Source organism: Triturus cristatus, chromosome 7 (genome assembly GCF_964204655.1).
Source record: "Triturus cristatus chromosome 7, aTriCri1.1, whole genome shotgun sequence".
Lineage (NCBI taxonomy): Eukaryota > Metazoa > Chordata > Amphibia > Caudata > Salamandridae > Triturus > Triturus cristatus.
The window spans coordinates 1,837,438,764-1,837,452,798 of NC_140590.1; the positions used below are offsets into that span (position 1 = coordinate 1,837,438,764).

Sequence of the window (14,035 nt, forward strand, 5' to 3'; positions counted from 1 at the left end):
TGATTGTCACAGTAAACACAATGCAAGTGAGGACGGCAGACATGCACCACAGCATGCTCTGACTGGGAGACATTAGGCATTCCCCCCCTGGGACCCACCCTACAGTACAATGCATGTGTGTCACACCTGGACACAATGCCAGGAGTCACAGTCCCAAAAAAGGGCCACAGTCTGTGCTAGTGGACTCAGCACTCACCTGAAACCCTGGTCGGCCATACAGCATGGGGTACTGTGGGAGGATGACATCCAGCAATGCCACATTCTCCTCGGGGGTGAAAGGCTGGGCCCTCTCCACAGACCTTGACATGGTGCCAGGGAATCACGAGCAGCAGCAGTGGTGTGGAATCAAATGATGTGCACCCAAGTGCTCTCTCATGGGACCTGGCTGCCTTATATCTGCCTTGCTGGCCTGTTTCATGCACAGGAGTACAGAGTGATTGGTCACTCACATGTGCATCCTATGTTTCCTCCAATCCATTTAAACCTACCCCTGTGAGGGGGTTAGATTTTTTTAGCATTCAGCATGATGTAATTTCAACTATAACTTTGCAACAATGTTGATTATTTCAAACCGACTTTTGCAGCCCAGCTCATTCAACAAATTCAAAGTTTAAACTCGGTCTCCATGGCAACCAGCATGCATCTCTGGCTTCCTACTTGTCCCTCAAGTGTCCCCTATGTAATTTGGAGATTCACACACAGGTACGGTGCGTTCCGGGGCCCTAGGGCACCCCAGATGCATAGCAACGGGCCGTACAGGCGTGTGTACGGTCCGTATCACTATGGGTACGCATACGCCAGCACACCCATAGTGATAGTGAGCATACAGGCGTGTGTACGGTCCGTATCACTATGAGTACGCATACGCGAGCACACCCATAGTGATAGTGAGCGTACACGCGTGTGTACGGTCCGTATCACTATGAGTACGCATACGCGAGCACACCCATAGTGATAGTGAGCGTACACGCATGTGTACGGTCCGTATCACTATGTGTCCTGTGCGAGACTCAGGCCCCAGGGTATGGATGGTTGAAGTCATATGAGAACTCAGGCATGGTTAGACTTTACAAGACACATGTAAGGTAATAATGCAAAATGTAGGCATCATCTCTTGATCGTGTAAGTTTTTATTTGTGTTGGCGTACGTGTTGGGGGGCGGGGGTATGGGTAAGAGGGGCTTTCCGGGTGTGTGGAATCCAAAGTTCACTGTGGGAGTTGGTATCTATGCCATTGGAAATCATCAGAGTCCATGCCACAGTCTTTGTCAACATTGGTCAGACAGTGACCAGCAAGTCCATGTGGCAGAGAATGTCATTTGCTGATGTGCTGCTGTTGGGCCAGTGGGCCAGGTGCCGGGCCAGGTGTCCTGGGAGATGGTGCTGTTGCGCCGACCCTCGCGGTCTTTTCCGTGGACGACCCGCCCTCCTGCGGGAACCCTCAGAAGCAGGCCGTGACGATGTTTCAGATGCTCCGTCGGATGTATCCTCCTCCTCCTGATCCCTCCCTGTGGGTGGTGATGTTCTTCGCCTGGTGGCACAGGGAGGGTTGCCCATGTTGTCGGCTATCCGACGGAGTGAACGGTTAATTCCCGTTAGCACCGTCACGAGCTCAGCCTGTCTGTCCTCCATCCGTCCTTGGTGTCGCTGTTGACAGGCATGTTGCTTCGCATGTTGCTGGGCCTGCTGGGTCTTGATCTCCTCGAGGGTCCCCTTCATCTCGTTGAGGGTGGACACAACCTGGCTCATGCCCGTGGTGTCCTGCCGGTATGTGTCCAGGATGTTTCTCACATGGGAATATACCGGTTCCGCAGCCAACTGGTCAGGCTCGCGCCTCCGCCATCCTCCACTCCCACCACCCCTGCCCACTTGCACCTGGCCTGCCCTTGTGGGCACATCGGGTCTCCGGGACCCCTGAGGGGTGGCATTTGCGTTGTCGCCTGCCTCCTCCTGGGTGCCCGGTACACCGTGTTCCTCCTGGTCAGCCTGGCTGCGTTGTGGTGGTGGGGAAGAGATCCTGGGTGTCTCCTGGGATGTGGCAGGAGTGGGGGTGGTGGTTGGCCCAGTTGTACCTGACGCAGGTGCTGCAGGTGGTTGGACACCAGAGGGGCCAGGTTGGTGGTCGTCCACAGAGTGGTGAGAGTCGTCGCTGCCGGTGGGATCGTCATCCTGCAGAGCCAGGTCCTGTGAGTCTTCCCCCCCAGTGTTGGGGGGTGATCCATAACGTTGACCTGTGTGTGAGAGAGACAATGTTATTTTTGTTCCATGCAACATCCATGTTTCATTAGTTTCAAAGTTGGCACATTTCCTCTGGGTATTTGGATATGTCTTGCATTCCACTCACAGTGCACTTGTGCATGAGGATGTCCCTTGGCCACAGCTTTTGAGACTTTACCTATGTGTGACACAGTCTTACTTGCTGCGTCAATTGTGACTGCAGTCAGCAGTGGAGTGAGCAGGTGTGGCGAGCCATGCATTGGTGCCATCCGTGTTGCACTGTACGTGGGCACATGGAGTTGTTCCACACACTTATATAATGCAGGTAGCTGGCGTTGTGCTCGTGCACAGGTTGAGACATGGCCCAGTGTTTTGCCATGGAGAAGAGAGGGGGATTCAGGCACTGGCCACCCTTGTCTACATGCACGCAGTCCAGCTGCTGACGAGCAGACATTCCCACACCACCCAAGGCTGAATTGGTCTCCCTGTGTCTCCCTTTCTCACTCCCTCTCTGTCCCCCTCTCCCTCCCTCCCTGTGTCAGCCTCCTCCCTCTGTCCGTCTCCCTGTGTCTCCCTCCCTCTCTCTCCCCCTCTCCCTCCCTCTGTGTGTCACCCTCTGTCACCTCAGCCCAGCTTCCTAGGCACACACTTTTTGCAGATCTTTGAATGGCCCTTGGCTTGTTCATGTGAGTTTGTTTCTGATCTCCAGGCACCCATTGGGTGTAGTGTCTGTGTCTGCGCTGCTGCTGTGGTGGTGTGTGCTGCCACTCTTTCACAGTGTTGGCTGTTCATTAGCTGCTGTCATGTGCAAAAAGTGCCTTCACCCCCATGTCTTCATGCAAGGCGTCTGCCATTTGCAGGCAAGTCTTTCCTGTGTGGGGACACACTGTTTGTCTGGCTGTGACCTAGGCCATATGGGCAGAGGGCATTGTTGTCTGCTCCTGAGTTGCACTATGTGATTTTTGAGGCCCACACTCCCGCCATCCGGGTTACCGTGTCTTGTGTTGGTGTTTTCTGTGGCCTGTGACTTGGCATTGTCTAGCTGGGTGCATGGGGCATGGTGGCGCTAGTGGCATGTGCGTGTTTATGGAGTGTGTTTGAGTCATGCGATAGCTTTGGGGTGGTTGCGTGCATGATTGTGAGTTCGGTTGTGGATGACGTTCCCCCCATGTGAGGTGAGTTGTTTGTGTACTCACCAGGCTCTCGGAGTCCTTCTACTCCCTCCACTCCCACCAGCGGCAGTATGGCCATCACCTTCTCCTCCCAGGGATGGTATTGTACGCGTCTGCGGGGCGGCCCTCCTCCAGTGATGTTGGCCTGGTTGTGGTCGTCGGTCATTTTTCTCTTGACTGTCCTCCGCAGATCGTACCACCTGGCTTGGCATTCATGCCTGGTCCTTCTGGTGGACGCAACAGCATTCACAGCATCGACAATCCTCTGCCACATGGCTGTTTTTTCGGAAATGCTGGTCTGTCTGACCAATGTTCCAAAGAGGTGTGGCTCGACTCTGATGATTTCGTCGACAAGGACCTCCAACTCTTGGCTAGTGAACTTTGGATTCTTGTTAGTGGGCATGGTGAGGGGTGTGGGTGTGGATGGTTGTGGGGGTGTGGATGGTTGTGGGTGTGTGGGTGTGGTTTTGCAGGTGTGTGTGTGAATGTGATGAGGGGGTGTTTGTGAAGGTGGTTGTGTGAAGGTGTGCAGGTGTAAGGTGTAGTGGAGGTTGTAGTATGGTGCAGTTGTTTCTCTGTGTGGTCTGGCAGCAGTGGGTCTGTTGCAAAGGATCATGGTTTGTGTGTGTTGTGCCTTTTTATTGGTCCATTGGTGGCTGTGGCTGTGTTTGAACTTTGGGTGGGTGTGTTATAAGGAGTGGTTGTGTTTTGAGCCTCTGTTTGGGAGTTTGGCAGTTGCAGGTCAGTGAATAGGTTGTATTTGTGCTTGTTGGACATGTTTTGTGGCTTTGTGCGATTCGAATGGAGTCTTCTTGTGTTGTTTTGCTTTGTCCTGGTTGTGTACGTGTGTTTTTAGCGTCTGTACGGTGCGTACATCGGCCATTTTGTTGTACAGTGCTGTCCTTGTCTCTGGCTTGGTACGACTCGTACATGCGCGATGTTGGGTGAGGGTGCTGGTGTTGGGGCCTGGGGTGCGCTCTGTACTTAGACTGGTGGGGTGTGTGTTCGCTCCGTACATACACGGGTGGGGGTTCGGTCCGTACATACGTGGGTGGGGGTACGGTCCGTACATCCACTGTTGGGGTGGGGGTACGCTCCATATATACGCGGGTGGGGGTACGGTCCGTACATTCACTGTTGGGGTGGGGGTACGCTCCATACATACGCGGGTGGGGGTACAGTCCGTACATTCACTGTTGGGGTGGGGGTACGCTCCATACATACACGGGTGAGGGTATGGTCCGTACATACACAGTTGGGGTGGGGGTACGCTCCATACATACACGGGTGGGGGTACGGTCCGTACATCCACGGTTGGGGTGGGGGTACGCTCCATACATACGCGGATGGGGGTACAGTCCATACATCCACTGTTGGGGTGGGGGTACGCTCCATACATACGCAGGTGGGGGTACGGTCTGTACATTCACTGTTGGGGTGGGGGTACGCTCCATACATACGCAGGTGAGGGTACGGTCCGTACATACACGGTTGGGGTGGGGGTACGCTCCATACATACGCGGGTGGGGGTACGGTCCGTACATCCACGGTTGGGGTGGGGGTACGCTCCATACATATGCGGGTGGGGGTACGGTCCGTACATCCACTGTTGGGGTGGGGGTACGCTCCATACATACGCAGGTGGGGGTACGGTCCGTACATTCACTGTTGGGGTGGGGGTACGCTCCATACATACGCGGGTGAGGGTACGGTCCGTACATCCACGGTTGGGGTGGGGGTACGCTCCATACATACGCGGGTGGGGGTACGGTCCGTACATCCACTGTTGGGGTGGGGGTACGCTCCATACATATGCGGGAGGGGGTACGGTCCGTACATTCACTGTTGGGGTGGGGGTACGCTCCATACATACACGGGTGGGGGTACGGGCCGTACGTAGACAGGTGTATATACACGGGTGGGTGTAGGGTCCGTACGTACGGGGGTGTACATGCACGGGTGGGGGTTCGGCGCATACATACGAGGGCTGGGGGGGTGGTTGGGTGCGTACATACGGGGGTTGGGGGGTGTTCGGCGCGTATGCGGGCACATGTCTCCATGGTTGCTATGGGAGTTCGGTGCGGACGGTGTTTTTTCCATACGGTTGTGACATCGGACGCACGGGATGGATCGTACTTGCGCGGTCGAACTTCACTTTTCACATTTGTACGGTAAATCGTCCGGGGACGTGTCGGACACATTTTCCGACCCGAGGACGTGTGGGGAATTATTCCCAATGCGATTCGTATTTACTTTTTCCCATGCGAATCGTACTTGGCAGTTTGTATGGCACTTGTACGATTCGTACGGTAAAAAGACCGGATACGAGTCGTACGGGGAAATTTTTTCCAGGATCCTAATCTGCACCTATATCTGCAACTGTGCAACTCCCTGACATACAGTTCTGGAGTGTCTCTCTGCTGGCCAGATTTGGCTTCTGCGGAGTGCGTGAGAAAGGTAGATACATTTTGTCCTAGTAACGCTATAGCGAGTTGTAAATAAATGGATACCCTTTGGCCTCTACAGCCGCCTCTTTTTCGGTACCATCCGGTAAATTGAGTGCACCTTTTAACAGTCTCCTGGTACGCTTGAATTGCCCGATTAGTCTACTCTTTCAATTATTTTCTGAGCACATCTTTTCAACTATCTCTAGCTTTTAAGCACCCCTGTACTAGCAATCTCCTACACTGCAAGAGAGAGAGGCCACAGCTCAGGTCGCAGCTGTAGCATCATGTTACATTTTACTTTCATTTGAGTTCCTCTGTTTGTAATGCCCCCGTGTCCTCTCAACATGAGGTCACTCAGGTGACATATTGGCCTGGTCAATGAGCTCACCAAATGCTCCTCCTTTTAACAACTAGACAGTAACTTTGCAGTGCGTTTGTGTGTCTATGTGTATCTGTGCGGTGTCTGTTTTGGAGGTTTTGCCTATCAGGAGTTCGAGTGATCTCTTTTCACATCTCTGGAAGGAGTAAGGACCTCTTTGTTGTATGTGCCCTGCACTCTTATCCCACTTCCTCAGTGACTCTCTTCCCAGTGGCTGGAGTCCGCACTCTTAATCTGATTCTAGCATGGCCACAAAATACAGTTTGTGCTGCTCCCATCACAATGACAGATTTGAGTTTGTTCCGCGACCAGCTCCATAGTAAACAGATTACATACTGAACCCTATAGGCCAGTACCTCAGCATGCTTTTGACTCCAAAATACCATGGGATCCTATGTGCCTCACACCTTTTTTTTCAATTTCTTTACTTTTCTTACAATCGTGGAAACAAAGCTTTAGCTTTAAACATCTCAAGCTAAAGGGTGGATTCTGCGATTGCTTAAAAAATAAATACATAGAAAAACTAACATTTGCAATGCAATTATTCTCACATTACTGAAAGTTTGAGCTTATTGGCGTTGCATTATTATTGGCAAAGCCAATAGCTCAAACATTCAGTAATGCGAGATCTATTGCATTGCAAATGCTTGTTAATACACTGCAAACAGATGACAACAATTTATCCATATGCATGCTTTTTCATTCAGGTGAAATATCTTTTGCTTTTCATAATATTGTGTTTTCTTTTTTCCCCAGATCTTCATTTTTTCATTGAAAACCAACACAATGCACTGTGATTATGGAAAAGTCGAATCAGACTCTCTGGAGTGAATTTTTAATTTTGGGATTATCGCAAAATCCTCAGCTTCAAGTTCCAATTTTCATTGTGTTCTCACTCATGTATTTATTTACTATTCTTGGAAACCTTGTCATTATTACATTAATATGCGTTGATGCACATCTTCAAAATCCCATGTATTTTTTTCTCATTAACTTATCTTTCCTAGATATTGGTTTCACAACGGTCACCATCCCAAAACTGCTGGTGGTCTGCCTGAAAGCCAAGAAATCTGACAAATCCATCAATTTTTCTGCTTGCTTTCTTCAATTGTATCTTTGCGTTTCCTTCATCAGCACAGAGTTTTACTTACTGTCGGTCATGGCCTATGACAGGTACATTGCAATTTGTAACCCCCTGCGCTATTCATCTATCATGAATAAAAGAGCCATGATTTTATTGACTGTAACATCATGGACAATCGGCTATCTTGACACTATACCATATATTGTTTTGATATCAAATTTATCTTTCTGTGCATCTAATGAAATCAATCATTTCTTTTGTGATTTTAATGCTCTTCTAAAACTATCCTGTTCAGACACATATTTCATAAATATCGCAACTTTCGTAGGAGGTGTTGTAGCGGGACTTGGTCCTTTCATCTTAACAATAACTTCCTATGTGCTAATTATCTTAAACATCATGAAAATTCCCTCCAAAACAGGGAGACAGAAGTTGTTCTCCACATGTTCCTCTCATCTTACTGCAGTTGTTTTGTTCTATGGAACTGAGTTTGGTGTTTACATGAAACCAACATCAGGTCACTCATTGGACAAAGACAAGCTCTTTACTGTAATGTATACAGTTGTCATTCCAATGTTGAATCCAGTTCTTTACAGTTTGAGGAACAAGGATGTAAAAGGTGCCTTGAAAAAAGTTATAAGGAAACTAAGGCAGACACACTGTGCTACATTAATTTAATAGTTCAAACTGTACATATAGAAAGTATTCTTACCCATGGTCTTGCCCAAAGAATTAACAGAGTTTGCTTATAACATTAATACCAAAAGTAAGGCCCTGTGGAAATTAAATGTGTCTTCACTTATCCACAAAAATCTGGGCAAACAATGACAGGAAATAATTAATGAATTTGTACACATGAATGTAAACTAAGCCATCACTTACTACATTGTTTTATGGCCTGTGGTGTCATACGTGTGGAGTTTCCAATTACTCAGCTAAGAAACAAATCATACAAAAGGAGGCTACAGAGAAAGAGTTTGAGAAAACATATGCTCCCAAAATAAGGTACCACAGTCGAAAACTAACTGATTAATGTGACATTTAAGATACATTTTCACTACACAAAAAAGGCAAAACTTGAGTTGGTAACTTCCATCAAACCTCCTTCTAATACTCATGCAAGAGGGCTTCAAATCCCTTGAGACCAGGAAAATGGTGGATACACCTGATCTGCCTCCCAGGGGGTTTGAAATCTATTGCCCATCAGACCACCTGGATGGGTCTACCTCAGTGGTGGCTTTTCTCTTATTTGTGGCTGCACCCAACTAGAACTTCAGCTTCCCTGGGGGCATTATTGGGGTGGTCAACTATTTCTGCTCCCCATGAGGTTAAACACCAAAAAACATCACTTTAGTGGGTACCTGGGTCAGTGTTTTCCCCCTTCCATATTTGTCATGCCAATGGACATATAGTACCCCACTGACCCTCTTAGTTTCCCAGTAAGGGAGCCAAATATTGATTTGAGATCAGGGAGAAATATGCTGCTGTCCCCTCCATTCTCCTGCCTGGCTTTGTTCCATCGATAGTTCCCATCAGCAATGATATTCAGTCACGAGGCGCTGTGACCACTAGGATCTCACCCTTCCTAGTGAATTCCAGCCAACTTCAAATTAATTAACTGGTTCTTTAAGGGACACTTTTGTCACATAATGAGCTGCCAACAATTATATGCATTTTCATATATGAGTGGTTGCACAAATCATTGAAGGTTTACGTGCCTTATTATAAGACGTTTGGACAAAATCATTTCATTTCCGTGCTGCCCTGTATCTGAGGACACTGTTTGAGTCTGGCAATGCAAGTGGAGAACTTTCAACAGGACTTGGACTATTTTTTACTGGAGTATCTAATGCATTATAGTTAACATTTTCCACCCACTTCGATGTCACTTGCTGTGATGTTAGCATGGCAAACACTCAGAGGCTGTCATTTACTTTCATGTGATCAGATTAGATGTCATATGCTGTCACTTCCTGTGATGTCATTCAGGGTGAAAGGCGCATGATGTCGCTTCTGCTATCCATGGCATTCAGGTGAACATTTAGGTGCTCCTGAGAGAGGTGGCCCCAGGGTTGCCCTCACCAAGTTCTGAAACTGTAGAAGCAAAGGAGAACGACAAGACAGTTCTCACAACACACCTTGTGTGCCATTGGCCACCCTACCACATACATGATACAACTATAAATCCACTGACCCTTTAAACAAATAAACCCACACTCCTCTTTGGTTCTAATGACTTTCCCTCTCCTCATTTTCCAAATTTCTTATTCAGGACTTTTATCTTTCCTGAGTCCTACTAGTCCTGTACTGAACCTGCTGGCCCCATATCTCATTGTAGCCTACTGGTCTTCCATGGCCAGATCTACCGGTCCCAGCATCGAGTCCAGTGTTGCCTGATTACCAATATCCTCTAATACGTTTATTTCAATCATTAAATTACCCCCAGCTTTAGACAGTGACTAGAAAAACCCTCAACAGATGGTGTTCTTTCTGGCACCCTCGCCCTCTTTTCCTTCTTGGGGACTTAAGCTGGCCAGAAGTCTCATCTATTTTCTAAATCATTCCACCAACTTCACACCTCAGTCAATCCAAAGAGCCCTGCTTACCAATGAAAGTCAGAGGGACAGTTCAGCACACAATATGACCCCACTTCAATGTATAATTCCTTTCTCACAAAGCATGACAAATGCCTCCTGAACCTCACTGCTGTCACACAACCACTGAGCCCACCATCATCAACAGATGCGACAACTGAAGCTAAGAGGTTAATTTTACAGTACTTACCACCATAACTGCCCCACTCCAGAGTTCCCATCTGCTCCCTTGCCTCCAACCCAACCCATTCCATTTCTTTGATTAAGGTATCCTGGTATCACACATAGTACAACCCCAATTTCCCTTAGTCTCCTATAGATCTGATTAATAGGCTGGGCAAACCTCATGCCATCCCTCCAAAGCCAGTTTATAGATTTAAATTGCGATTACTCCACTCAAGTAACTTTTCACAGTAAACACTGGTGTAAAGAAGGAATGCTAAAGTCTAACTTTCTAAGCAATTGGGAGTCCATGGTTGCCTAGGCAATGTGCATTATTCTTCTTTGAACCCTTTTATGCCATCTGTCTGCCTGTTAAGAATCTTAGAAACATTCATAATTCTTTCCCCTTCTACTGTTTAGTACATGCTCCCTCAGCAGTTTCCTTATGCCCATATAAAGAAACTTTTTTACTTTATTCCATGTTAAGACACTTTCACCTACCGTTATTCCCACTGTGTTCGCTCTTTCCTTAACCACCCCTGTGGCCAGGCGCTTTTTGCCTTGAACAGCAATTATTTTTTGTCAGAGATTCTTTCCTGTCTACCCCTGCTCAGAACGCAGTGGCCCAACCCAAACAGCCTTCTCTACATTGCTTGCTCTGAGAAGTTGGGTTATTGCTTGGGGGAGGGGGAGCCTTTCTCAAGCACCAGCTACAAATCCCCATCAGGGTGAACCGCTAAAGTCACTAAATTAGCCTATGCTTAAAACTCTGGTAGCTTGGCACACAAGCAGTCAGGCTTAGCTTAGAGGCAATGAGTAAAGTATTTATACAGCAAACAAACAGCAATACAGTGAAATCTAGCACCTAGAAAGTCAAAGAACCAACCATTGACATCTTGTTGCGCCGACCATGATGGATCACAGTTCGTATACAAAATGTGGGTTGAGCCTGGTCTCTGCCTACTTTCAAACTCAGAAGAAATTTTGCAGAAAATGTTTGAGAAGGTAAAGTTCTCAAAGTGGCCAGAAAGCTGGCAGTGTCCAAAGAGGAGGCATCATCATAGTCATGGTTATGGTCCCTCTGTCAAGGAGCTTTTGAAAATTTGGTCTTAAAGCATGACCAATCGTATAATAGAGGATTATCCTCATTCTCTAAAGGGATGGCCCAAGCGGCTGCATCAACGCTTAAGTATGAGATCAGAAATGTAATTCCTGATTGAGTTTCAGGAGAGGCTTGGGGATGCACTATGTAATGTAATTGTATTTGAGTAAAAAATATCGGGACCTTGGCTGGGTCTCCTAAAATTGCTCCAGGGTGGCTAACAGGACAGCTGCTGGTACTGTCACTGAAACGGATAGGCGAGTTGTGTTGGGCCTATCAAACAGTGCTGTAGAAAAGTGTGGGGTTTCTAATCCTGTTTACATTTGATTGACCATACTAGTCAGGTCAGCAGTTTCTGACTTTTTAGATCGGCTAGCAGGGCACAGAGATCTTCTATGGAGGCCATTCTGTTCATCACAGTTTTGGAGGACTGTATAATTCTTGGGCCTGTTATTCTGTCAGGACTGGCTTTGGATCCTCAGGAACAGTGCCTCCCAGAAGCCCACCTTCCGGCAGCCCTGACTCTGTTTGAAAAAATTCATAGAGTATCGGAATGACCAGATGGAAGGAAGGGAATTAGGGACTGTAATTTGGGGAAGGAGACCTGGGAAACCTTAAGCTGTTTCCCTGTTTTCCCACTGGCAGGTGAGACATCCTATGGAATATATCAGAGGATGTCTTCAACCGGGGCCAATAGAAGTAGGAGACAACCTGGCAAAGATATTGTCTTGACCCAGATGTCCTTCATGGGTGATATAAAGAGACAGCCCCAGTAGGAAGGCCCTGTGGCATTGGGGGACCACCAGCACACATGTTGACCAATGCACAAGTGCTTTAGGCTCACTAAGCAGAACTTCATTCTCCCAATAGATTCTGTGATCTCCATAGGTGCCACAAGCTGCCTGGGCTTCAGCTTGTCACCTCATGCCCTCTAGGGTTGGGTACTGTATGTGCCTTACTGAACTCCTATCTGGTGGGCCAACCCTTAACTTGCCATCCAAATAACTCAGGAGGGACTCCCAGGACAACATTGTCCTCCTCAGTAGTTTCTGGGGGGGGGGGGCGTGAATTTTTCCAGGCTCCAGGCTCCTTTGACTCTCATCCTGGGCATCCATGGACCGGTGTGGTCATGCATTCCACTGACTCCCAAAATCTCTAGATGTGACCAGAGCTCTACTTACTTCCAGTGTGCCTAACAGACAATTCCAAGGCAAGGCAGGGCTCACAGCTACTTAACTCCGATCGGTGCACGTGTCAGCCAATGAGCAACAGGAGTACACCCTCTCTGCTGCATGGAGAGCCATATGCCAACACCAGCAAGGGCTTTGGAGAATCCTCCAGTGCAAAGCACCAGAGATAACGTTTTTTTTAAAATCCCTGGGGGAGATGCAGAATTGCTTTTGTGTCTCTTCCAGCAACTTCTCCCGCCCATCTATGACATCAGCTTGCAGCAAGGTGTGCTGATGTCACAAACCCCGACCAGACCGGCTACACAGAAGCAGGTAAGAGCTGCTCCCACATTTGTTTTTTTTTGGGGGGGGGGGGTTCAATGCCTCCCATGCTTGTGGTAGAAATCACTAGAAAGGGGAGAGTCTCCCGTTTCCAGTGATGCCTCTCACAAACAGATTCCTGCTCGTGGATCACAGCGTGCCACTTTCCACAAGCACGAATCTCACTAGGCCCCCAGGGAATCGACAAAGGAGGTGTTGGCCCTCTTGGTAACGGGCTGCCCCCTGACTGGGGCAATAGATATATTATATCTGTGTGTTTTTAATACACAAATAATGAAATTGTCAGGGGATTAGCCCTCGTACTAACTGGCCAACCCCCTGCGGGGACAAATTTTTGTAAACATGTTTGATTTCCCTGGGGGCTCCTCCTGGGAAATCCGCCCGTAGTTTTGTGGCTCACTATGCCGGTAGAGCTCAGACTGGCGATTAATCCACGCAAAAGCCAGTAAAGCACGATCTCAGAAGTAGTTGGTAAAGTAGTATTTAATCCTTAGACTGTTACGCGTTTTGAAAGATAAACTTTCTTGATCACACACTGAGGGGCATATTATCAAGGGCAAAATCGCCGCTTTAGCAGCATTTTTTGCTGCTAAAGCGACGATATTTTTATCGCCCTATCAGCAAGCTGTCGCTAACAGCTGTTAGCGACAGTTTACTGGCAATAGCGCCCCTTGTCAGCATGCCTCCCAACGCTAATGAGATGCAAAGGAGGCGTGCCGGACAAGACTCCCTTGGGAAAATATCGCTAACCCAGCTTCGTCATATTGACAACGAGGGTTAACGATATTTAAAATTGCGTTAAGTATGCCTTAACGCAAGAATTTAACGTCTGTTAAATTCCTGACTAAGGCATACCTAACATGGGGGATGGATTGTGTGGCTAAGACCACAGGGCCTATCATCTAGGATAGTGGGAATATCGCCGTTTTCCACCATGGAAAACGGCGATATCCCCACTATCCCTGGAATTTTAATCGCCTCGGCGATGCGCCTTGTTGATAACGCGCTAACTGGGCGATAAATTCTAGAGATAGCCGGCGATAAATATGTAAGCGCTAAGCGCACTTTGTGATATTTATCGCCGGACCTTGATAATATGCCCCACAGTGTTGTGACAAGGTGAATTACCCTTTCTGCTTTTCGTCTCCAGGCTTTCATGAATTGCCCTGGATGCCTCCTAAATAGTAAGTAGCACCGTCTGCTTTTCCCTCCAATCCACCCCCTGTCTCTCTTGGCTCCGCACGCTTGAGCCTTACTCACTTTTTATCTCTGCCTCATTTAGAATAATCGGCCCTGAACGATGCCTTGTACTGCCCAGCTGCTCAATAATCGGGCAAATTAATTCGCAGTACAGTAAGTGAGTTCAGC

At 48.1% G+C, this 14,035-nt stretch overlaps 1 protein-coding gene across 1 annotated transcript; it reads left to right on the forward strand.

Annotated features, from left to right (window-relative positions):
* Positions 1-7,013: 7,013 nt before the first annotated feature.
* On the forward strand, positions 7,014-7,976 carry LOC146813364 (olfactory receptor 5AR1-like). The gene has a single exon (XM_085614754.1). It carries the CDS (start codon positions 7,014-7,016, stop codon positions 7,974-7,976), a length of 963 nt encoding a protein of 320 aa, XP_085470880.1.
* Positions 7,977-14,035: the final 6,059 nt, after the last annotated feature.